This window comes from Poecilia mexicana, unplaced genomic scaffold (assembly GCF_051168715.1).
Source record: "Poecilia mexicana isolate PSO_F unplaced genomic scaffold, ASM5116871v1 scaffold_19, whole genome shotgun sequence".
In the NCBI taxonomy this organism is placed as follows: Eukaryota; Metazoa; Chordata; class Actinopteri; order Cyprinodontiformes; family Poeciliidae; genus Poecilia; species Poecilia mexicana.
Genome location: NW_028263388.1, coordinates 20173231 through 20196986, shown reverse-complemented (window position 1 = coordinate 20196986; position 23756 = coordinate 20173231). Strand labels below are relative to the sequence as shown.

The window sequence follows — 23756 nt, the reverse complement described above, 5'->3', positions numbered from 1 at the left end:
AAAACAGGTCTAGCAAGCAAAAACCATATAGAGTTTTTGGTCTAATTTCTCATCTAAGCAGAAAATCCAGAAGGGACAAATCGGGGCAACGCTAAATGCACGAAAAGATGAGGCGCTGCATCTGTAACGCTGCTGTCGGCTGAACGTGGAACACACAGCAGCGATCAGTTCCATTAAACGAGGATTTGATCATCTCCCCTCCCGTGCGCTTTCGCAGCCCCGCTTCAGATTAGATCGCTGTGAAAACGGTCAAATGGTGCATTTATCTCTCTGTAATTATTTTGATGCAGATGACAGAGATTGGCTGGCCGGACGAGCGCGCGCACAGTGTGAGCCGCACACGTCTGCAACGGAAAGAGCTGAATGAATTGCCCCCTCGACGCCATTAATCCATTAGAAAGCTTCAACAAAGGCCTGGAAGTAATGTGCAGGGTAAAACAACAACAACAACAACAAAAGACGTTTGTGCACATGAAATTACTCTGCTGTAATCCTTATGTTATGGCTAATATTGATGCTCATATATGGGGGTGACAGAAATGGACTTTCAATGAGACTCAAAGTGAAAACCTCAGGCAACAACTGGATGTGATGAGCTGGGCTCTCACGTGCCAAATACACCAGCGCTGCACATTTGGTGGCAGAGAAGAAACCATTTTCATCCTCCCTCCTGTCCCAGTTCCAAAGCTTCCCAGAAGACACTGTAGCCACAGCAAATATTCCTTGGAGTTTCCGAACAACAACAACAGAAAGAAAGTTTCCCTTGACCAGAACATCTGTAGAGAACTTCAGATTCCTCTCATTCACGCTGTGACCTTGCGTTCAACTGTCCCAATTTTGCAGTTTGACTTTAGGAGCCGCTGCATACAAACCAGAGCTGATTATATATTCCAAATTACATGACAATGTCTGCGTGATCTCTCCGCTCGTGCCGCTGTTCCCTATAATCACATCGGCTTTCAACTTCACACAAGTTGGGGCTGTGTTCCCGGATTACTGGCCCTTCATATCTACCTTTTCCAATTACTTTTAAGAGTTTCGGATGGACAAATTTGCGCTTTCATGTCCCGTGTAGGCAGATGAGTTACTGCTTCTGGCCATGAAAGGAGAGCTTTTAATGAGCTGAGGTGAGGTTAATTGGTTCGCTTAAGATCCAGCGAGTTGTGTGCTTCTATAGGAAAATTAGGTCTGTTTCCCGGAGTTTGGCTGGACGTGTTTATTAACAAACACTTCAGCCCAATTTCCGTTCAGAGACGAAAAGGGGAGAAGCAGCAAAGGATGGTTTTGTCTGAACTGTACGTTTAGCTCTTTGCTGTCATTCAGCATTTCCGATGCTAATTTTAAAATTAGTCTTTTAAATTTAATTACAGGAAAAAGGAAAAGAAAAAAAAAAGAAAAAAGTTAGTCGAGACAAACCAATCAGGTTACCGGACAGATTTGTGACTTTGCTGATTCTGATCATGATCACTTTCCTGATTTTAGTCCTGATTAAATGTGAACAGACAAACTATAAAGAAAAAGTGTTTTCACAGAACTTCTCTTTATGTTGATGCATTTACTCACTGATAAAAGGTTTCAGCTTTGATGCATTTAGTGTATCGCAAAAAAAACCCCAAAAAAAACCAAAACATTATTTTATTACTTGACCACCTTACGACTGATCAGAGGCGATCAACGAGAAATTAGCCAATATGGTTAGCATCTCAACAGTTGAAACAGTATCTGAACTTTGACCCCAAATATCAGAGGAGCTGAAAAGGAGGTTTCATGGACACAGTAAAGGACCAAACAGCAGAGAGAGAAGCAGGAAGTTCAAATCCTCTCATTGTGATCCTTTCTCATCCTCGTACTACATGTTTCTGTAGGTTATAAGACAAATAAGACTTTAAAATGATTCCTGTTGCAAAAAATAGTCAAGCTGACTGTTTAAAAGTAAAACTAGTAATCTAGTTCTTTTTCGCTGGATGGCCCTCCGAACAGACAGCCCTGATAATTAATCAGCCAACATTAGCTTGGTACACGTGTGTTTTTCTAGCAAAACAGGGGAACTTAAAGGTTTTTGTTCTATATTTTCATCCAAGTCTTCATATCAAAATCACAATTTCTATAAATAAACGTTATAGATAACATTATCCAACTACAATGGATCGATATGCAACATTATTTTTGACGCCAACAGTATATTTATGTTTTGTATGCAACAAAAAATGTGTCATAAAGTGCTTACACCTTTTTTTTTAAAAAAACCAAGACGCAGATGAATATTTTTTTTTACTTTAAAGTGACTCCCAAATACAAACCTGATTCTTCCTGTTGATTTTATTTTACACCAATGTGCCAAACCATTGTCTGGTGTGAATTTTGCTGCAGCCTCTCAATCAGCTCCCTGCAGGCGACCGCTCCACTTCCCCCGTGCACAAATCATCTGCAAACGACTGGGCCTTCCACTTGCCATTAGGAGCTACATGATGTGGAGCTGCTCCGACTAAAAGACCTTGTAATCAACAATGGTGTAAATGTGTTAAGTTCAACGTCTCGTACGGCGGGGGGGTTCAATGGTCCTGACAGTGTAATTACGGGTTGCTGCCACAACGCAGCGGCCGGCACGCTCGACGCTAATTCAATCCATCTTCATTTCCAACAGCAACGCCCCCCCTCGCCATTGATGGATAGTTATCATTAGAGAGTGACAAAGCGCTGAAACGAGCGAGGCGTGTGCATGTGAGCGTGTGTGTGTTCGGTGGACGAACAGTAGCGGTGGTTTACACGGCGGCAGGAGAGGTGGGAACGAGGATGAGGAGGGGGGAGAAAGTTTGGGTCGGGCAGCGGTTCGGCATCCTTCACACAAAGACACACCGACTATCTGAATGCGCACAAGCAGTTTGGCTCGCCGTGACCCCGACACACAGAGAGGCTACGGCTCAACTCAGCAGCCTTTTATAGCATGCTGCTCGCTCTGCTGACACACACACACACACACACACACACACACACACACACACACACACACACACACACACACACACACACGCAAATACACGCAGACAGACACAAACACAAGTCTAGGGCAGCAAAACACAAAACCACAGGCTGGGACTGAGGCTGACTGGCTTGCTCCTCTATATTTTCAGTCTATATATTCAGCCTCTCTGTCTTAATTATGTGCTCCTAAAAGAACGGGCCCTTCCAGCCTTTTGGAGGCCCTGCTGGATCATTACATGACTTTTAAACTCCAGACGAAAACACACAATATGACTTATTCTTCATTTCCCTGCATGAAAATTATACAGTTTAGGACATTTTCTGCATCGAAATTGTCTCCGGAACAAACCGGGTCTGTAAAACGAGGAAATAGGGAACACGCATATGGGAGTAGAAGTAAAAGAAAAGAAGAAAACAAGGGGATTTCAGAGTGGCGCCGTTTCACAGGTTCGGTCTAATCTTGTTTGAATCGATTGCGGTCGGCGACCCGGCAAAGGCCCATGTGGCGGCAGCCTGCTCCGCCAGGCTTTCAAAGAGAGCCGCTGTCACTGTGGCCCCCCACCCGTCAACCAGGAGGTGGTGCTACTGGGATGAAGTAGCACCATCTTTTTTTTTTTTTTTGCTTAGGCAGCTGAAAAGCAGAAAAGAGATGTGTTTGGTGGAGATTAAATAATAACTGGGATTTAAAAGGCTCCTCTGACACCGAGAGTTGTAGATGCTTCCTAGAAAAGACGCTCTGTTTTCCAGTCTGAGTAGATATAGCAGATTTCATTTAGAAGATGCTGCCTCTGGTAAAGAAGCATCTTCCCAATGAGTGGTTATGCTCTGACGTATGCTGCCAAGGATGGCTTGACATTGTATTTATTTAGAGACTCAATTAATCAATCGGCCCTGGATGGGAATCGTCCAATTTTCCTTTTATCAAGCCCTAATTGCCAAGATTCAGATAATGTAAAATATTTTCCTATCCTAACTTTAAGAACTCTGGTTGATGCATCTGTAGGTCAAAAATACTCTTCAGCATGTATAGGCAATATGCAAAAGAAAAAAAAGAATGTCATGAAAGATTTTACTAATTTAATTTATCAAAGTAAAAATGATCTAGACCCACAGTTTGTTTTTCTTTTCCATTTCAGACATAAAATACACAAAAAAGACAGGAAAAAAAGAGTTTTTAAATCCTAAAGTTTTGTTCTGTCCTTCATAATCATGACGAAGACTCATCACTGGAAATAAAATGTCATCTCTAAAGAAGAAAATGTAGCAATGGAAAGTTTAGTAGAAGGAAAAATAAATGTAAAAAAAAAAAAGGCAGCAACTACCTTGAAAGGATTGTGACGCACACTCTCAAGGTTGGGAGATATTCACCATGTTGCAAGTGTTAGGAAGAAAGTGCTGAGTGTGTAAATTCCACTTGACATACTTTTTTCGCCTTACGAAATATTGTAATTTTCTGATTAACTGAATTGTGGATTTTCATCAATTAATCATCAAAGTTAACAGAAATAAGTGTTTGTTTAAACTGAATTGCTAAAATAAATGATATTTTGCTATTCAGATCTACTGACATACTTTTTAGTCTAACAACAATCAGATAGAGATTAGGGGCGTATCGGTGGGTGTATACATATGGATAATCTTAATACTTTTTTGTTTTCCGGTAGATTCAAAGCTACTCCTCCTATCAAGCCCTATCAGCTCACAACATATTTTTCCTCATTTATCTGTTACTGACCTTAGAGAAAAAACATTCAGAATTGGTCAAATGTAAATCGAGCATGTCACACCTCAGAGAAAACCAGAAATAATCCAAACCAGGACGGTCAGTGGATCTCTATTTCAAGAGATCTCAAAATCTAATGAGCTAAATATAACTTGAGTCTAGGTCACAAACCTGAGGTTCCATCTTTGATTATGACCCTAAGAATATCATGTAGGTCCTCCCTTCCATCAGTCCTACAGACTTTGGGAAGTCAGTGAGAAGTGGTGAGGTTTAAGGCTCTGCTCACAGGAAATCACGAGTAAAAAATAAAATCACAGCGTGCATGAAATATTGTAAAAAAAAAAAAAAAGCAGTAAAATGATTGAAATATTACTCTGTTAGCATAACTTCCAAATTAAAAAGGCTTTTCTTTACATTTCTACAACTGCTGCCCAGTTTGCATATATGATGGGCATATGCATACGCGCGCTGCAGATCTTTACAGTTTTCCTGCAGAAACTTGCAGGCATGAGCTCGGCGGCCAACGTGCCGCAGAAAACTGCCAGGCCCGCTTGCAGACCCTGCAGTTTGTTTAGCAACACTCCTTTTGACGACGCCCGAAGGGTGCAATTAAGCCCAATTAGAGGCTGTCGGTTTTATTAAGAGGCACAGACTGGCCAGGCTTGGGGGCAGTGTGGGGTAGAGGAGGGAGCGAAGGAGGAGGGGGGGAGGAGAGTCTGCAGCACCGATGTACTGCTGCTGCTGCAGAGGAACTAGGCAAATAAATAAACTTTAAGCCAACCAATCAGATGTTAAACCTGAATGGAGTCGGGTTGAGCAGGTAACCCTGATGATGGCACGATGAGAAAAGCACTTTTAGTGATCAGAGATCGTGTGGGGATCAATGGATGACAACAGCAGCTCGTCCATAAATACTCTGCGGCTACAGTGAATGCAGACATGTGTGGATACAGATGTCACAAAGCATTTTCGGAAGGGGACCGGTTGGGGGGAGGCGCGAAGGGTGTGGGGGGGGGGGGGGGGGGCTCAGTGGTAGTTATGCGATTCTGCCCTGACACATCAGTGTGATAGTGAAAAGAGCAATACAGCTGGCTGGGAACAAAAAAACGGCAGCATCGCTTTCATCAGCGAATCAGAAAAAGAAAAAAAAAAAAAAAAACACGCAAATGAATGTATCATTTCCCCCCCCCCACCCCACACTCCTCACAATTCCTTTTCCGTCGACCCCTCGACAGGGATGTTTACAGATAGCTATCATTCGCCCCCTCGTTTTCACATTTGCGCTTGGACACGTTTCAAAAGCCCGGGCCCTTTTCATCTCCCCGCTCGCTGTGAGGAAATTTGCTCCTTAATGGCTTTCAAAACAGGAAGCGCAGACAATATAAAAAATAAAAAGGAGAAGAAGTGAGGAGAATGCTTTGCTCTCTCTCTCTCTCTCCCCCCCCCTCCCCCCCCACCACAACCACCACCCCCATCCACCCTCAACGCCAGCCGCCGCCAGCCGTCACATCCTTCCCGAATGTGAGCGCCGCCGCCGCCGCTGCTGCTGCTGCCGCCGTGCCAAGGTGCCAACTGTGCCAGTCACACTGACCTCCATCTGCAGGCAACTCGATACCATCTCTTCAAACCGCCGCGCGCTCTCGCTGAATGGGGCTCGCTCAGTCGCAGTGAAGCCTGAATGCCATTCAAAGCTGCGGCTCGGAATTGTGTTTCAAGTTTGTGCGCTATTGTATCCTTTGTTCACAGCTGCTGTGTAGGGGAAGGAAAGGAAAAAAAAAATCCTTTATCACTAAAATGAATACTAAAACGGTTGTACTGGAGGAATGCACAGAGGAATACATTACCACCAATGTGCAAATTATTCCACTATCAGGCAAATTAGAGCCGATTTTTTTTTTCTCTCTCCCGCAAGACTTTATCAATGACCCTTGCAAGGAGAAGAAGGGGGGAAGGCCGAGCTGCTGCGGACCGGCTCAAATTGCTTCTAAAAGACGGTTGTCTTGCCAAGTACTATGTGTACTATTTTAGCTGTATATGTAGGTGTCTGTTTACTCATGTTGTATTCATAATTCCGCCTCCTGCAGGGCATCCGTGTCCACCGAGTGCCCTTGAACATGCCATGAGTAGTCTTTCTGCGCCTCGACTAAAAAGAGACCTGAAAGACAGCTACACACGCTTCCGCACAGTTGGATAAAACAAACCTTAACCACACAACTCAACCTCACCAAAGAACCAGATTTTTTTTTTTTTCAAAAGATGTTCTGAAGAGTGTTTTTTTTCTTCTCTCCCCTCGTCTTTGCTTTTTGCTCTCCCTGGGTAAAACAAATGCATCATTTTCCAGTTTAAAAAAAAAAAAAAAAAAGAAAAATCTTTACTCCCTCTTCTCCCTCCCATTGTGCTGTTTCCGTGTATGGAAGTGCTCCCTCCCATTGATTTTCTCCCAGCCGAGGCCCTACCCTACACGAGCTGCTTCCTCTGCGGTGTCATCTCCTTGTGCCTCTCTGCTTTTAACTGCGTTTTACTCCTGTGGCTCGCTGTACACCTGCCAGACTGGCAGTGGTGAGTGAACTGCCAAGAACGCTCAAAAGTTTTTGATACTGATTTGGCTTTTTGTTTTTGATGCAGATAATGAGGATAAAACCTACAGCTGCTGGAAGCCTGTTGAATCAAGTGGTAATGTCGATGAGAAGAATGCATCAGGAACTATTTCCCACTTTAGAGATTTGTGTCACACTTTGCGGTTTGCATTTAGGCTAAAACGTTTCTCCCACCTGAGCTGCAAATCTCTGCAGCTCCTCCAGAGTTAACATGGCTGCTTTTCTGATTAACTCTCTTCATCAATGTAATAATATTCTCTAATAAATAGCTAAAGTCTTGTGTGTGAGCTTAAATCACACACATTTACTTGTATCAGATTAAAAGGGGATGAACACAAATGCACACCACACTTTTCAGCTTTTTTGGGGGGGTTTTAGTGGTGGCCTTTAAGAACCACGCATCAGACTTTAATGTCTGTAACATAAAATCTAGGGCTGCAACTAACAATTATTTTAGTAATCAATTATTATGACGATTAATTGATTAAAAATCAAATAAAAAACTAGAACAATGTGCAGAATTTTCATCCTTTTCTATACAATATCAGAAAAACTTTAAAAGATGCCCATAATTTCAATAATTTTTTTAAAATAGCAAAATAAACATCAAAATTGCCTGCAATGCAAAAACTGCTTTCCTTTAATGAATGATTGATCATTTGTAGCAAAGAACGCCTCTGCATATAAAAAAAATAAAAATCTTCAAACATCCAGATGTGGAAATCACAACCCTTTCTGTTTGACTTATCATTATAGTGCAGGACAAATCAGGTTATTATTTTTTAGATTAACTTTGTAATAAATATATAAAAATGATCTATTTAAATTTTGTCTACAGGTACCAATAGGAAATTTTTTTTTTTTTAAGAATATGATCCAATAGTTATGGGTAGGACATACTCAAAGAAAACATTTTTTTTTTTTTATCTTAAATGATGAAAGTGTGAAGTTTTTGTATATTTTTGACATGAGCATGTTGTTTTTTTCAGCAAATTGCCATTTTATGACTCTGCTTACTCCACTTGACAATTAATCAATTGCAAAATTTGTTTATTTCAAGAATCGATTCATCGTAATTAATCCGATTAATCATTTCAGTAATAATAAAATCCCAATTTAAATGTGTGAGGAAAAATAAAAAGGTTCAAATACTTGTGGGGATGCTTCAGCAGGCCACTGTGCATGCCTTTTTCAGATCTGTTTCATGCATGAAGCCTCTCGGCATAAAAAAAACCATATACTGTGGAGTGATATACGATAGGAGTATTTAAAGGCATCCGTTTATTCTTGACGGGACTCGATATTCCAGGGAGTTTAAGGGAATATTTTCCAGCCTGTGCAGCCTTTGCTCTACCAGCCACCCACTCACCCCCACTGTGATGCGTGCCTGCGTCCACTGGGGGCTACAATTAGCCCATCAAACTCATTCCACACCACCTCTCCGATCCCCTTTCTCTCACCCTCCAAAAGCCCGGGCTCCTCGGAAGAGACAGGCAACTTGTAAGACTGGGGGAGGTAAGCCTTTGAAGTGCCAAGTTTTTGCAGAAGCCTCGCTTTTTTTACCCCCCCTCATATCGAGGCTGAGGCGATAGAACAATTAAAGTATCTGGAGCGGCGGGTTGACTCCGCGCTTCATGCATGCCTCAGCTCCGGCCCCTCGGAGGTAAAGGGGTGGCAGGGCCAGTGACACGCACGTTTAGATGTATTTTTATGCCAAAGCCGTAAATCTGTCTCGGCGTACGCGCCTGGCTTCTGATTGGCTGGACACGTTTCTGTCTGCGTCTGTCAGTTACGAGCTTTTAAATCTGGAGCAGCAGTGCAGTATTTCACAACTCCGCCTGGCCTCTGGCCCTGGATTTAACTTCAGCGGTTCGTATAAATAAGTCAGACTTGACTAGTTAACAATTCTCATTATCCGCCAGGGGTTTGAGTGATTTAGAATGCAGAAACAGAGATGTATTAGTGCGAGTTTTCTGTTGGGATCAGAGGCAAAGGACAGACGAAAGTTACATTTTGTGCTCAGATAATGTTCAGAAATTTCCCCCGACTTGGCCTGCATGCCGGGAGCCAACATGTCGTCTCCTGACTCTAAGCTGAACAAACTCAGGGCCCTGGGATCCGATGGGGGCTGCTGTGTGTTGTTGTGCAAAGACAAAGCTCCTCTTTCTGGCTCTGCTCCGGTGGGGCTCGGTGGCAGCAGGCCAGGTAATTACACAGCACTGTCTTAAGAATCCATGGAGAAAGGCCTGCTATCGTTCACATTTGCACAAACCCCCCTCCTCCCCACCCATCAATTATGTGTATTCACTGAGTATACAGCTCCACCTGCACACACACTTAATTTTAAACAACGATTACATTACGCCAGGCAGGATTACAGTGATTCCAAACCGCATGGCGGCTCTGCCTCTGGCACCAGAGGTCAGCGTTTGAGTAGAGCGACACCGGCCACAGACTGAACAGGTGTGTAACTTATGCAGATGCGCAGCTCCAACATGTGGTCTGCATTAGTTGCTGCCGCTGCTGCAGCCCGAAGCAAAGGTTTCCCTCCGGAGCGGGAGTCGAGTCCAAAGTGTCATTCCGGATTAGCAATCGACTCGCTGCTGAATCCCCTCCAGTCAGGAAGAGGACATTTCCTCGAATCGGAATACTTTCACGTGTTTCATGAGCACATTTCACGACCTTCCAGATAATGTAGACCCCCTTTTACAGGACAAAGTCAATGCCGATATTTCTGATGAGACACAGATTAGCTTAGAGATATTTATCTCTCTAAGATAAACTGACTGGATGGATGGATGCATGGATGGATAAACAAGTCGTTGGACGGATGCATCAACCCAGCGATGGATGGGTGACAAACCCATCTCCCATCCACTGATAAACCAATCACTGGAAGGGTGGATGAAATGGTAAATAAACAAATCGTCAGATGGATAAACCAAACATTGGGTGGACAGACGGATGGATAGATGACATGAAAGATAAACCAATCATTGGCTGGGTGGATGGATGGATGATGGATGATTGGACGGACAGACAGAAAGAACCATCAGAGCAGCAGCAGGCTGCTGCTGCTTCTATAATCTGCAGTGAAAGGAAACGGTGAGTCAAGTGTTTTCTGTTTTATTGACAATTGCAGGTTTAAACATGTGCTGACTCAGCAGCGTTTAAGCACTTGTATCCCCCAACGTTGAACATAATTCCTTTAATTTGTCCAAGGTAAACGTGAAGGCACGCAATGATCTTCGCTTCTCTTTCAGTAATCTTATAAAGCGCTTAAGACGTCCAAACACAAAAGTACATAAAAGAATCGTGACCGACTCTGCAGCCCAGTCTGAAGGCTGACTATCCCTTTAAAAAGCACAGATCTCGTATTATCTACAGAGCTGATTTTATCGGCTCTCATTATAACTTCATTTACAACTTCTTTTAAGTCAGTTAGCTGCAGGAGAACAAAACCAAGACTACTTCATAAGGGCATTGATGTTTTTGAATGAGTGAATGTAAGGCTGGAGCACGGCAACAAGGGTGAGCCTCTTTCTTCTGACAAAAGCACAAAGAGACGGAGGCGCGAGATGGCACCAAGGCAAGTAAATTGCACCAACAAAACAAAAAAAAAAGAGGGAAGTCATGCTTCAACAGAGTGGGAGGTGGTCTCTCCCTCTCTCTCCCTTCTATCTTGCTGGTTATTCCACACTTTTTCCAGAGAAAGGATAAAAAAAATGCCATGGATTCCAGTGAATGCCAGTGAGACTCAAGCGAGCTATTCATGCTGCCAGTTGATTTAGGCATGCCTCGCTACACACCAATCAGCCCCAGCCCCGGCCTCGCCAGCCAGCCAGCCAGCCAGCCAGCCACTCACTCACTCACTCGTCTGCCACTCTATCGCAAGATGGAGACAGCGCCAAAAAGTTCCAATTAAAATATCCGTTTGTGAAGTCTGCGCAGGAAAAAAAAAAAAGAAAAAAAAGAATGGCGTAGGAGAAAATACAACAAAAGCTGCCAAAATCCTGCGGACAAGCCTCATACTTAGGAGCTGCTTCTGTCTGCACTAACTAAATAAGTAAGAGGAGAGTGTGTGGATGTAAGACGGGGCGCCTTGTTATGGAGAAAAGGGGCATGTTGCAGATGGAAAGGCGACGCCATTCCCCTTCAAAAAAAAACAAACTTTATCGGCTGGGTCGATAAAGTGCGCACGCCGATCCATCGCCTGGCCGTCGTTTAATGAGCCGGAGAGGAGGAGGAGGAAGTGCGGCGTCCACAGAATCCCGCCGCCGTCTCTCTTCTTTTCTTCAAATCTCACACGCGGCTGTCACGCAGCCGGTCTGGCCGTGCTGTTTATCTCACTCCAGGAGGATGTTAACAAGACAAATGAATGAATAAAATACACAAATAATGTGTTTAGGTAATGTTAATAATGCATGAAATGGAAGCTGCTTTGTGACAGTCGTGCTGCATTCAGGATTCCTTATCCCCCGAAGTTTGATGACAGGCTTGTTTATTCCCTGTCTTGGCGGCAGATTTCCCAGGCGATGCGTGGCCATAGATGCGGGCGTCTACGGCACCATTTTGCTGATGAGGGAAGTTAGAAAAAAAACACAGTGCTCTGACAAATTTAGACTTTTCTAGGCTCATATGTTGTCACTGCTGAGCCATTCTCCAGCATGAACCTTCATCTCAACAGTCATGCTTTTCCTTGTTTTGTTTCATAACTGATTCCACTTTTCTGTCCCTATTCAATACATGTATATATTCCCATTGCTTATAAAAATCTAAAACTGAATCTGTTCAGCCCCTTTACACTTACACCCTTTAGTAAAATCCAGTCCAACCATCCATCTCAAAAAATATATTATTTAAAAACAGTAGGTCTGTCAAGGTTTTCCTAGAGATCATCACTAAGACCAAAGAACATGGCGGTCAGGGAGAAACTTCTGAAGAAGTTTCAAACAAATTACAGCTGTATGATGTCAGGGGAAACAGAGAAACTTCAACACGGTTGCTGACTTTTCCAATGATCATAATTTCTAAATGAGAAGTAGGAAAAAAAATAAACTGAGACACGGTTGGAGGTTCACCATCCAGCAAGGCTTCGACCTCCAACCGAGTCAGAGCTGCAATGGCTGCAACAATCATGTGTTGGGGTGGTCCAGTCAAAGTCTTGACCTAAATCCAATTGAGAGTCAGTAGCAAGACTTTAAGATTGATGCTAACAGATTCTTTGGAATGCCTTGTCTTTATATAAAAAAAAAAGCTGGCTTAACAATAACACTGAGGCATGTGCGCACCTGCAGTGGTACGCAAGAAAAGTCAAGGAAGTGTCCCAAAAAACAAAACAGGAGGAGGGGAAAGTCGGTCCAAGAAACTGTCTGGGTTAGAAAATAAGGATCATATCCAATTCTTTTCCTGGACCAACACTTGAAATAAGAAACAGGTCCAAGAACTCTGGACTGCACAGACTAGTGAGACGACAACACAAACGTCAAAAAACAGAGTCAACCAAATCCAGGTAAAGTTCAGGAGAGTCTTTGCTTATACTGAAGAGGGAAATCAAATAAACCGGGAGGCTGCAGCCGTTCCGACTTCTCCAAACCGACAAACTGTTTGGAATACACAAGGACGGTGCTTAACGACTCAGAAAGCAGACACCCCATGTTTACCCCCACACACTCCAAAGAAAAGACCCTGTCCTATCATCAGGCGGGTGGGGACAGAAAACCTGAATTCGAGGCGGCTTAAGTGCTCTCTGGAATCACTCAGCATTCCCCTCCCTTCCCGGTCCGGTCCGCAGAGCAGAAATTTGACTGCGACGGCGTAGCCATCCATAACAATAAATTGTCCTTTGGGGAATTTTGGCGGGGCTCCGTGTTTTCCCTCCCATCTTTTTACCCCGCTGTAGTCCCAGCGTGCTGTTCCAGTTCCAAAAAGCTGTCTCCGTCACTCTCAATCACAAGCAGCTTGTCTGTATGCAAAAAACAGACGCTTTTCCGAAGGCTTCAGTCAGAGGTAGACACGAAGAAGCGCACGGATCTGAAACTTGCAAAGGAAGAGGTCTGCTACTTGTTTGGCCTGGGCTTCATGTGGGTCGTTTACTGACTAATAACGTAGTGCATGGGAAAGGTTAGTCGGGAATAATTTTTAGGGGTCTGGAACATTTATAGTTTCCAAATTCCATACTTTTCCAAAGTCAAATCTCCAGGGTCCCATGTGCTTGTTAAAAGCATTAATATAAAAAAACGTTTAGTAAGCAAGGAAGGAAGATGGGGAGGGAAGAAGGAAGGTAGGAAGGAACAGACTTTATACTTCCAATTTAAAATGTTTCGGACAAGATTAGCATTTCCCACGGAGGAGAAAAGGTGAGTTTTGCCAAGTAAGCTGTGAAGTGTTATTAAAAGATGGTTTTACTTAAATTAAATACTAAATTGGGATAGTTAAAGTGTTTAATAATGCGCTTCAAGTTTCCAGATTTCCTGGAAGGATGTGCTAAATTATTAAAGGGCCAAACCTCTACCAGCTATTCACAAACTGATATTTGGCATTAAGGTTTAAAGAAGATTTTCCCTCTGACCGATCCTTTTACTGAGATGTCAGATTCTGTCTGCCACATTGTGCTGCACCCTGCAGGACAGCTGGCTGAGGAAGGCTGTTAAACTTTTCACTCACATGAAATAAAAATACTGATTTCCAGTCAGTATTTAATTAATGCCATCTTAAGTCTACAGATGGAGAGCTGTGGATGTTGTCGTTAAGCAGCTGATTGATGGGTGGCAGCCAGAGCAGATAGCCCTACTAACTAATCAGCAAATATCAGGTGCATGCAACACATTTTTAATTAAGTCTATATCAAAATCAAAATAAATAAATGTTTGGATTACATTTCGTAAACTATACTGTTTGCAACAATATAAATAACAGTTTTTCTGTTATGAATAAAAATAAAGCTCTATCATGTTCTACATTTTTGTTTTGAATCTTTATTGAAGGTCATCCTTCTTGTGATATTTCCTTTTGTTTATTTCAATCAGTGGCTGCAAACTGTTCTTATTCGCGGTGAAAGCTGTTCAACAACAAACATGGACCTGTGAACTAATTTGAAATCCTTTGTTTAACTCAATCAAGCAGACTGGATTCAATGCATCTACGGCCCGAAACACGCGGGACACCGATGTACGAATCTGCAGCCAGAAACTCCCTAAAACCCTCGGAGCACAGCTGGAGAATCAGTTCAACCTGTTCCCTCCCAAACTTCCTGGAAAAAAAAAGGCAGATTTTTTCTGATGAGTAACAGGGAGGGTTAGTCACTCGAACGGGACAGAAAAAAAAATGGCTTCGACAAACAGCAGGATTTTAAATTCGCTCCGCAACTTCCAGCTGGAATCTCCTCCTTCTGCTACGTAATTTCCCTCCTCTTTGTGGCTCAACCTCAGCCTCCCACCCCTCATCCCTTTACATGCTACAGCTGGGAAGAAAGGGGGGTGGAGGAGAGGGGAAATAAGGTCAAGGATCATCTTACTCCTTATACTCTAACCTCCCTCCTCTCTCCCTCACTCAAAACTTCATTCCATCACTGCAGCTCCCCCCCCCCCCCGTTTTACCCCACCCTTTCCCGTGCCCTCGGCCCGGTGCTAATTGGTAAATCTGTTGAACCATGCCATCTCCAACAATGAGGCACCTGGAGCTCTGTCAAAACAAGTTCCCCTGCGCAAACGGCCTCCAGTGTTAATGCAGCGGCGTGCCGAGCTGCACAGTCTGCTGTCGCCCTGCAGAATGCAGATCAAGCCGTTCGGGGGAATTTGTCAGAGATGAGCACGCTCTGACAGCCGACGGTGGGAGTGGTTCGTTAGGAATAAAGATTAATCATCAGCAGTGTATCTGACTCTTGATCCTGGTTCTTTGTGCAAGACAGCAATTAGAAAAATCTTACTAAGACTGATGAGTTTTTTTTTTGTTTGTTTTGTTTTGTTTGTTTGTTTTCAAAGCCTCCACAGGTCAGCTCTCTTTGTTAAAAGGGAAACATCATCGTCTCGCTTCACCCTGACAAGCCGTCATCCAAGACTCGAGTCACACCTTAGGCTCAAGGACGCTGCGTCCACACCAGCGCAGACAAAGGTGTGTTTGTAAGACACACACACACACGCACACGCACACGCACACGCACACGCACACACACACACACACACACACACACACACGCCGAAAGACAGACCGGCGCACCCAAAGTTGATCCTGCCAGACCTTGTCAAACAAGTTTTAGCAGAGACGGAGGGAGGGAACCGAAGCATCAAGTCGACACGAGGAAAAGATTGTTTTTTTTCTGTCTATCAAATGTGATTTACCGTCTTTCTTGACTGGTTTTTCTTTCATTTATTTAGTGTTATTTACAGGCAACAAAGGCCCCGGCAGAGTGTGCATAATCAACAAGCAATTGATTAGTCAAACAATTGGAGTGAGCCCTCCAGAAGGCCGCAGTGGCCTCAGAGGAGATTAAGCCTCCTCTCTTCTGGGTTTTGGTAATGCCTGGCCTATTTCTGGCTTCACAGTGCCTGACTGAGGCGAATCCAAACAAGGCTTACTGAAGTCCCTCAGCATGTCAGCGTGGCGGCACTAAAAACAACAGCTAACCTTACCTTGGGGCTCCGCTTTTTGATTACTTTGAGGGGTTTTAAATAGATGCAGGGAAAACAGGAACCAGAGAGGGACATTCAGAGTCCAACACGGTTATCTGGACTCTAAATCTTCAACCAGTGGATGTAAACACTCCAGTTTAGTGCGTCTTTGTGTGAGGAAAACTCTGTTAGTCAGTTTGTGTGAGGATACAGGGCCGTTTTTGAAAGCGGCTGCATAAAAAAAATAAATTAATAAAAAACAGGTTTTTGTAAAAAGCTTTGTCCTATAAAAGGATGTCAATAAGAAATGGTTAAGACATGACAGAAACCAAACAAAGACAAAAACAGTTTGTTTTCCACCTGCTGTCACATTACAGCCACAGACTTCAGCGCATTGCACTGGGATTTTACGAGACAGACCAACAAAAGCTGGTGCATGAATCAATGAATCACATGATAAAGGAAATAAGATTGATAATTACTATTTCCATGATTGTGTTTCTCATGTCTCTCTTTCTACGACAGACCGGATGACAAAGGTCCTGCCCCTTTGTTGAAGGACAATTTTATTACAGTATCTATTTTATTTATTGCTTCAGCTGTTTTGTTTATTTATTTTGTGGATTTAAAATGTCTTCCATTTATAGTGTTAAGCATTCATTAGAAATGAAAGTTGAATAATATATGACAGGGTTTACTGCATTACTGTCCCGTCATTATACCAATTATATCATCATCATTATTTCCATTGCATTGCTTGAAAATGTTCTCAACACAACAGTATCGTTTGTTGCAATAACTTCTGGAATAATTTATTGCCCAGTGAAATTTGTGACCATGACAGGCGTCGTTGTGAAGTAAAGTCAATGGGATGCATCTTTAACTTTTTGGAAAAAAGTTGAGGCTTTACAGATTGACCATTCACTGAGAGAACATCTTTTCAGATTGGACAGAGAGCATCTTGAAACAGATTTTCAACCTGATTTAGATCTGGACTTTGACTGGGCCATACTAACATAAGTATATGCTTTGATCTACACCATCTCATAGTAACTTTGGCTGATCGTCCGCTAGACTCTCCAGTCTTCTGCAGTCTGTGTTCCTTCGTAATGATGTTTGTTCACTAATGTTCTCTAGAAAAACAACCGAGGCCGTCTCAGAACAGATACAATTACACACAGCTGAACACGTTTAGTGTCTTATTTGGACCAACTGTTTCCACCGGTTCTTGTTTTAAGGTATCAAAGTGAAAGGGGCAAAATAAAACCATGACGCACTTTTTTGTGTGTTGGTCTAAAAAAAATCCCAATTAAATTCAGCGAAGTAATGTGACAAAAAGTGGAAAAGTTCAAATGATAAAAAAAATACATTTGAAAGGCCAAATAAAGCAATAAATGCCTTAACATCCAATGAAACATCAATACAGTTATATACATTAATAAATGCATTATCAGCACCATTCATCATACATAAACATTTGAGTTCTGATTTCACATAATAAGGCATTGCAGACATTCAGTAGCATATAAACAGCAAATCAGCAGCAATGAATGATTATGATTGTCATTATCACGATTTAAGGTTCTTTTCATTCACTACTTTTGCCATTTTAAATAATCAATAAATAATCAGTTGGTAATTTGAGTGCATAATCAGTCAAATGAAAAAAAAATAAAGCATATTATTTTTGGAATTCAAAGGTCTCTCACCAAATGAAATTGGTGAAGGCTCAGATCTGACTGTCCGGGGAATTCCCAGCAGAAGGGCCCCTGAAAGGCAAAGACGGACGTTCCCAAGTCACACAATTATATCAGCTCTCCATCTCTCCTTTTTATTTCTCTCTCTCTCACACACACACACGCACACATACACACAGGCGCGCACACACAGCTCTGCATACAAACTCAGCAGAAGGTTTTATGCAAAAAGAAACATGTTCGCATTGGAAAAAAATAAAAAGCTGCATCCCCTGGCTGTTTTACTAATTTAAGCTACCACCTCGCCCATGCTGGCTCAGCTCTCGATGGGCTCCGTTAGAACTGGTTTTACACAGGGAAAACGGGAGTGTGCTGGCTCTCAACTGGTTTTACAGTTGCCTGGTTGTTAAAACAACGCTGCGCTTTGCTGAAACACTTCACCTCCTCTGTGTGAACAAGGATCCCTCAGCTGCACTAGCTGGTCAGATTCTGACCAGCTAGTGCAGAATCTGACCAGCTTCTCAAAGCTTCTTTAATCCCAATTGCATGATGACTTTTCACATACCAGTTCAGAACATGCATAAAAGAAATAGATGTTTCAATTTAGCAGAGGGATATCTGAGCTTTAACTGTCCTGTAGCTAAAAGGAAAAGATGAAATTACAAACAAATGACAGAGGACAGGAGAGGAGGAAAAGAAGGTTGAGACTGAAAACAAAAGAAGGGATAAACTAGTGAAAGTCAAACAACATGCAAAGGGAAGCAACGGGGCTTTTTAGTTTACTGAAGGGCTCTGGTACCCAACAGCTACTGTGCACTCAGATCACTGGGTTTTCCTTCTACTCGTGTTGACCCTCGGGCCAGCGAGATAGCTCCTCATAAAAGCTAGTCAGTAAACACTGCGGTTTACTGGCGCGTGCACGCGAGCAAATATCCATTATGCCGTTAAAGTGTGTCCAACACAGACTCCCACATGCCCAACCCTCAGCAAGGGTTAGCTTAAGTTCATGGGGGGTTATTTAGCAGTCAGCAAGGAGAAACAACAATAACGCTAAAACACACCGCTTGCGTCCGGCTCTTCGCGGTACGATCCGATTGTTCCCATACATACGGACTCCGACTCGAGTGTCCATCACAGGACCACCGGACTCGTGAGATTGAGCATTCAGGCATGTTCCGGCAATCCCACCGGAATTAAAAGCTTCTCAAACAAGATCACTTTTTCCTTTTTTTTGTATTTCTGAGCTCCTATCAGGGGCAAGTTCACTGCTCTTTAGGCTAGCAATAAGTTTTAGTTTGTCTCACTTCCTGTCTCACTCATAACCTGCGGTCAACTTGCCACGCACTTTCGACCAAAACAGACCCCAAGTCTTTCTTGGCTGGGCAGTCGGAGTAAATCTTTATCTCTGAGGCCTAAAAAAGGCTAACAGATTATCAGGTGTCTTCACCTGATAATCTGTTAGGTGTCAGGTGTCTTCACACCTGATAATCTGGTAGACAACTAAGGAGCACCATCAGATTTTAGCTATTTCTCTTTTCTCTTTGGCAGATGAGCCATTTTTCCCGCTAATGCTAGACTTGCCATTTGTTTTGGTTGTATTTACCCAGAATGCCCTGCGTTATTTTTAACTTTCTGCTTCTTGAGTAATTTCCAGTCCGCTTGGCAGTCTTATATACATTCGGACGGCACCAGAGTTTACCTCAACTGAACCGAGACCTAGCTTAAAACACATGCATGCCACATTTTTCCAATTCTTATTTGTAAACAAAGTCGGAACACATTATTGTCTTTCCATTCACCATAATGCAACACTTTGGACTGTTCTGTCACATAAATGGGTTGGCGATAAAATGTAAAAAAAATATGAAGAGTACGGATACTCTGTCGAGCATTTTAGAATATTCTAAGATTCTCTTTAAAGTCAAAGGAGAAGAAAAAAAAAACAATCTGCAGTCGGTTGTTGTGGGATTGCCGCAAAGTGAGCCAACACTGAGCGGATTGTCTGTGGGAACGAGCCGCCATCCAGACTACTGGACAGATACAATGACCGAGGTGCTCTCATTCTCATTGTCACGGTTCCCGGGGCTGACGCCACGTCTCGTCCAGGCCGATGACGCAAGCGTGGCCCTCTCCAGCAAGCGCCCGAAGCCGGAGGAGGCAACAACGCCGAAACAAACTGGTCGATAAGAATAAAAATGTTATATAAAATATGCACACGCACACAAAAAGACCCTCTATCATCACATAATCCTGCATGCTAAGTGTATTTCTGGTTTCAAAATTGGAGACAACCATAAATAAATTCGTGGGATGTGAGCCTTCTTGTGCAGCAGGGGATGGATGGAGGGATGCATGCACAAACAGAAGACAAAAAAGAAGGGAGGTGGTTACTTGGATGAAGGCTTAAAATGCAGCAGGAAAGAACAGCTAAAGGTCAGCAGAAGTTAAGGACAGAAAGAGCCTCTAAGGTAAAGGCGGCGGAGTCGGGACGGGTGCGTGGGTGGCGCCTGTTGACCATGGGGGTCGCTCATTAACAACAGCGAAGGCTGGGCCTCCCAGAGTCCCTTGCAATTGTCTGGCCAGCCCAGGTGTATGGGGTATTCAGACCACAGGAAGCCCCCCTTTTCATCCCCTGCTACTCAAGGATGGATAGAGAAGTGGTCCCAGAAGGTGAATGTGATCCTGCCTCTTTTTTTATTTTTTTTTTTTCCCTCCCAGAGTCGGAGTTCTTTGACCCGCTACAGGAATCCACAGTCATTGTGATGAGTCTATTCTGAATGTTTAACCAGGACGCTGCTCTGTTTTTCAGCCTCTCTCTCCTGCACTGCAAGAAAACACAAAATCTCACCAAGGATTTCTTGTCCTGTTTCCTGTGCCAATATCTTATTTCACTGGAGACAAAACTAGCTTATAAGTAACTTTTTAGCAAGATACAGCAGCTTGTTTTAAGTAAATAATTCCTTAACAGTAATTTAGAAAAGGAGTATTTCCACTGTCATATTACTTTACAATCAACAAGACATTTTTCCCATCTTTTAAGTGAAATGATCTACTAGAGGAAGGAATTATTTACATAAAACAAGCTCCTATATATCTTGCCGAAAAGTTACTTGTAGGTTAGTATACTTGGATTGAGACACACACTAGGCCAAAAACACTTGGTAAGATTTTGTGTTTTTGCAGTGTGCACACATTCCTCAGGAAAACAGGTTTGTCTGAATGGAAATAAAGTGGAGGTTGTCGAGGCTCAGGCGGGAGGTCCGGCACACCGTAAAAACGAACGGATTCCATCACTTCCTCCATACTAATTACAATACACTTCGAGCAAACACCCTCTCTCTCTCTTTCTCTTTCTCTACATCCCTCCAAAGCCTATGCTTCACTACCTCTGACACACACACACACACGCAGACACGCACACACAGACACACACAGTAAGGTGCAGTTGGGAAATGGTTAACACTCCAGCCGTCCCCTGCTGCCAGTGAAAGCCCACAAAACAATGGAGACATTGTTTGGCCAGGGCTAGACTCTAGACTCCAAGGCTGTGCATGCGTGCGCGTGCGTGTGTGTGTGTGTGTAGGAGAGGGAGAAATCAGTGTGTATCCTCTTAAAGCAGGGGATGTCTTTCCCTCTCAAAGCTTAAAATACGAATTAAGTTGCTTTCATACTTTTTCTTTAAGCTAAGGCAGGATCTAAAAAATCAAACCAACTTTGATCACATGACTGAGACGAGATCCTCCTTCACCTCCCCCCCTCTGGTCACATGACATCATGACATCACCAACACAAGCCTGGACTCCTGCTGAGGCCGCCGCTGTGTTATTGTTGATGATATCAACACACGCAGCCCAAGTTTGTAGATTTACTAAACACTCTGATTTGGCTCATTGTCTCGCTGAGTTCGTGCTATACAGACTCGCCTCACTGCAAAAGTATTCAGACCCTCTTGGACTTTTCCACATTCTGAACTGCAAAATAAAGTCCTTTATTATGATTTCATGTGATAGAACAGCATTACATGCCTTTGTCTTCAGGCCTTTCTTACTCAAACGCCTATATGGAATTTCATGTCAGCATAAATCTAGCTGTTTTGTTTCTGGCCTCACAGGTTTATTACAGCATGGTGTCTGCATGTCTCAGCAAACCAAATTTAAGACTATTTAAGACTTTTTAAGACCTTTTTTAATGCCCTCTTGAATGAAATTTAAGACAAAAAACTATAAATGCACGAGATGCTTGGGAGATCCTTCTGTAACACAATCAAGCAAAGAAGAAACTGAGATTTCTGGGATGTTTGTGGCTCTTCTCTACAGCCTTAACCCTGACAGTGCCAAACTTACCAAAACGTATATATATATATACATATATATATATATATATATATATATTATTTTTTGCACCAAGTCCCGTATGGGACGACAACAGTGGCGAAAGTGAACATCGTCCAGCCAAATGGAGATAAATTTGTATTTACCCATGAAAGGCGCAAAAAAAGAGGGAGGTAGCTAGCTAGTATCAGTAGCTTCAACCACATCAAGCCACAGAAAATGTCTGACAAAATGTAATACCTGTGATAAAGGTATTTAAGGTCAACATACATTTTTGAAATGAATTTAAGACATTTTAAGTTCTTAATTTTAGACAGACAAAATTAAGACTTTTTAAGGATGCGCAGATGCTCTGTACAGAAATGGCATCATGAACACCATGAACACATCACGCAGGTTCAGGGATGAAGTTGCTGAGAACCAGAATTAGATTCTAGAACAATATCCTAATCTTGGATCCTCTCATTGAGCCATGGACGCTCCAATATTAAAATTCAGGCCAACGCCGGTAGAAATACTGCCGATATTATATCATACAAAGTATATTTCCCTACTCTTTCAAATGACCACTACTCTGACATTATTCTTTACTTCAGCTAAATATATCCACAATCCCGCACTGGATCATTATCAGTATTTTCCCCAAAAAACACCACAATGACATTTGTTATTTATACTCTCCACAAATCTGGCAAGATGAACCACTGTTGGAAACAGTAGCAGATGGTGGTGGCAGCATTATCTCTTGCAGGGATAGCCAAACCTTAAGCAACCAGCAACTTCGCAGCCCAAAACAGACACACCCCAAAAGACTAACTGCACCAGAAGGTGATTCTATAAAATACGTACTACAAATGTATGCCACACTTTTCAGATTTCACAATGTGGATTGAGTCCAGTGTTATATATTTTTTTAAAGAACTAAACCTCAGAGGCCATAAAAGAACAGCTACATTTATATTAATTAAATTAGATACAGGTGAGTTTTATTTAATACTTGGTGCAATCAGTCCCCCTCTCTTTAGGGGTATCGGAGTGATACCCCTAAATGAAAATATTATTTCCACGTGTTTTCACAGTCTTGTGTTGTTTCTATCACATTAAATCAAGTGTTTGGTAAAAATGAGAAAATGTGAAAACTATTAAGTAGTATGAATACTTTTGTGAATTATTAAGCTTTCCTTTGGACTAAATATGAAAAGCTGATGCAGTTTTCAACATTTATCAACCTAATTTATGTTTCAAACGCATTGAAAAAGGGTTTACTGGTGTACAGCGTCATGTCAACGCATGAATAAATACTCAGCACTGTTGATCTTTCCCCATAGGAGCTGCGTGACGGACAAAAATTGTTTTGCGGGCTCAACCTCCACACCTGCACATCAGTAGGTGGATAAAATATTGAATGATTTTCAGCCAATGGCACAAAAGTTCAGCAGCGGCAGGTCTTAAGGCTGCCTGCAGGGCGGTCGCGCACTTCAAAAAGGATCCAGCTCGGCCTCCTCCGAGGGGCACGGCAAGCCGGGGCATCCAGCGTGCCCTCGGGGAGAACAGCCATGATGAGGTCACTTCCTCCTCTCTCTCTCTCTAAGCTGATCCTCCATCGTTCCCAAAACTGAGCTTTCCACACAGAGATGAAAACATTTGACTTCATATTTATTCCTCGTCTACGTCCGCCTTCGCTTCTGTTTATTAATGTTCCAGCTGTCTTATCGCTACCTGTGCAGCCTGCTCATGCTTCAGGCAGACGGAGGTCAAGGCACCTGAACGATTCGTTGCATTCGCAAACAAAATGGAGCTACAGTTGGCGGCCAAAT

At 42.8% G+C, this 23756-nt stretch overlaps 1 protein-coding gene and 1 long non-coding RNA gene across 7 annotated transcripts in view; both read right to left on the bottom strand.

Annotated features, from left to right (window-relative positions):
• Positions 1-23756, bottom strand: part of tcf7l2 (transcription factor 7 like 2) — a 107294-nt gene that overhangs the window by 44085 nt on the left and 39453 nt on the right. For 3 of the 6 annotated variants that reach the window (XM_088016410.1, XM_088016411.1, XM_014992233.2), the window contains exon 5: positions 17621-17680. The exons of the other annotated variants lie outside the window; for them this stretch is intronic. In XM_088016410.1, the coding sequence (XP_087872536.1) occupies positions 17621-17680 (60 nt within the window). The remainder of the gene's footprint in view (positions 1-17620; positions 17681-23756) is intronic. 6 annotated transcript variants of the gene reach the window in all.
• On the bottom strand, positions 17761-21855 carry LOC148153714 (uncharacterized). Its single transcript, XR_015766339.1, has 2 exons — positions 19088-21855; positions 17761-19055 (listed from the first exon to the last, which is right to left on the bottom strand). It is a non-coding gene; the product is annotated as an uncharacterized LOC148153714 (long non-coding RNA).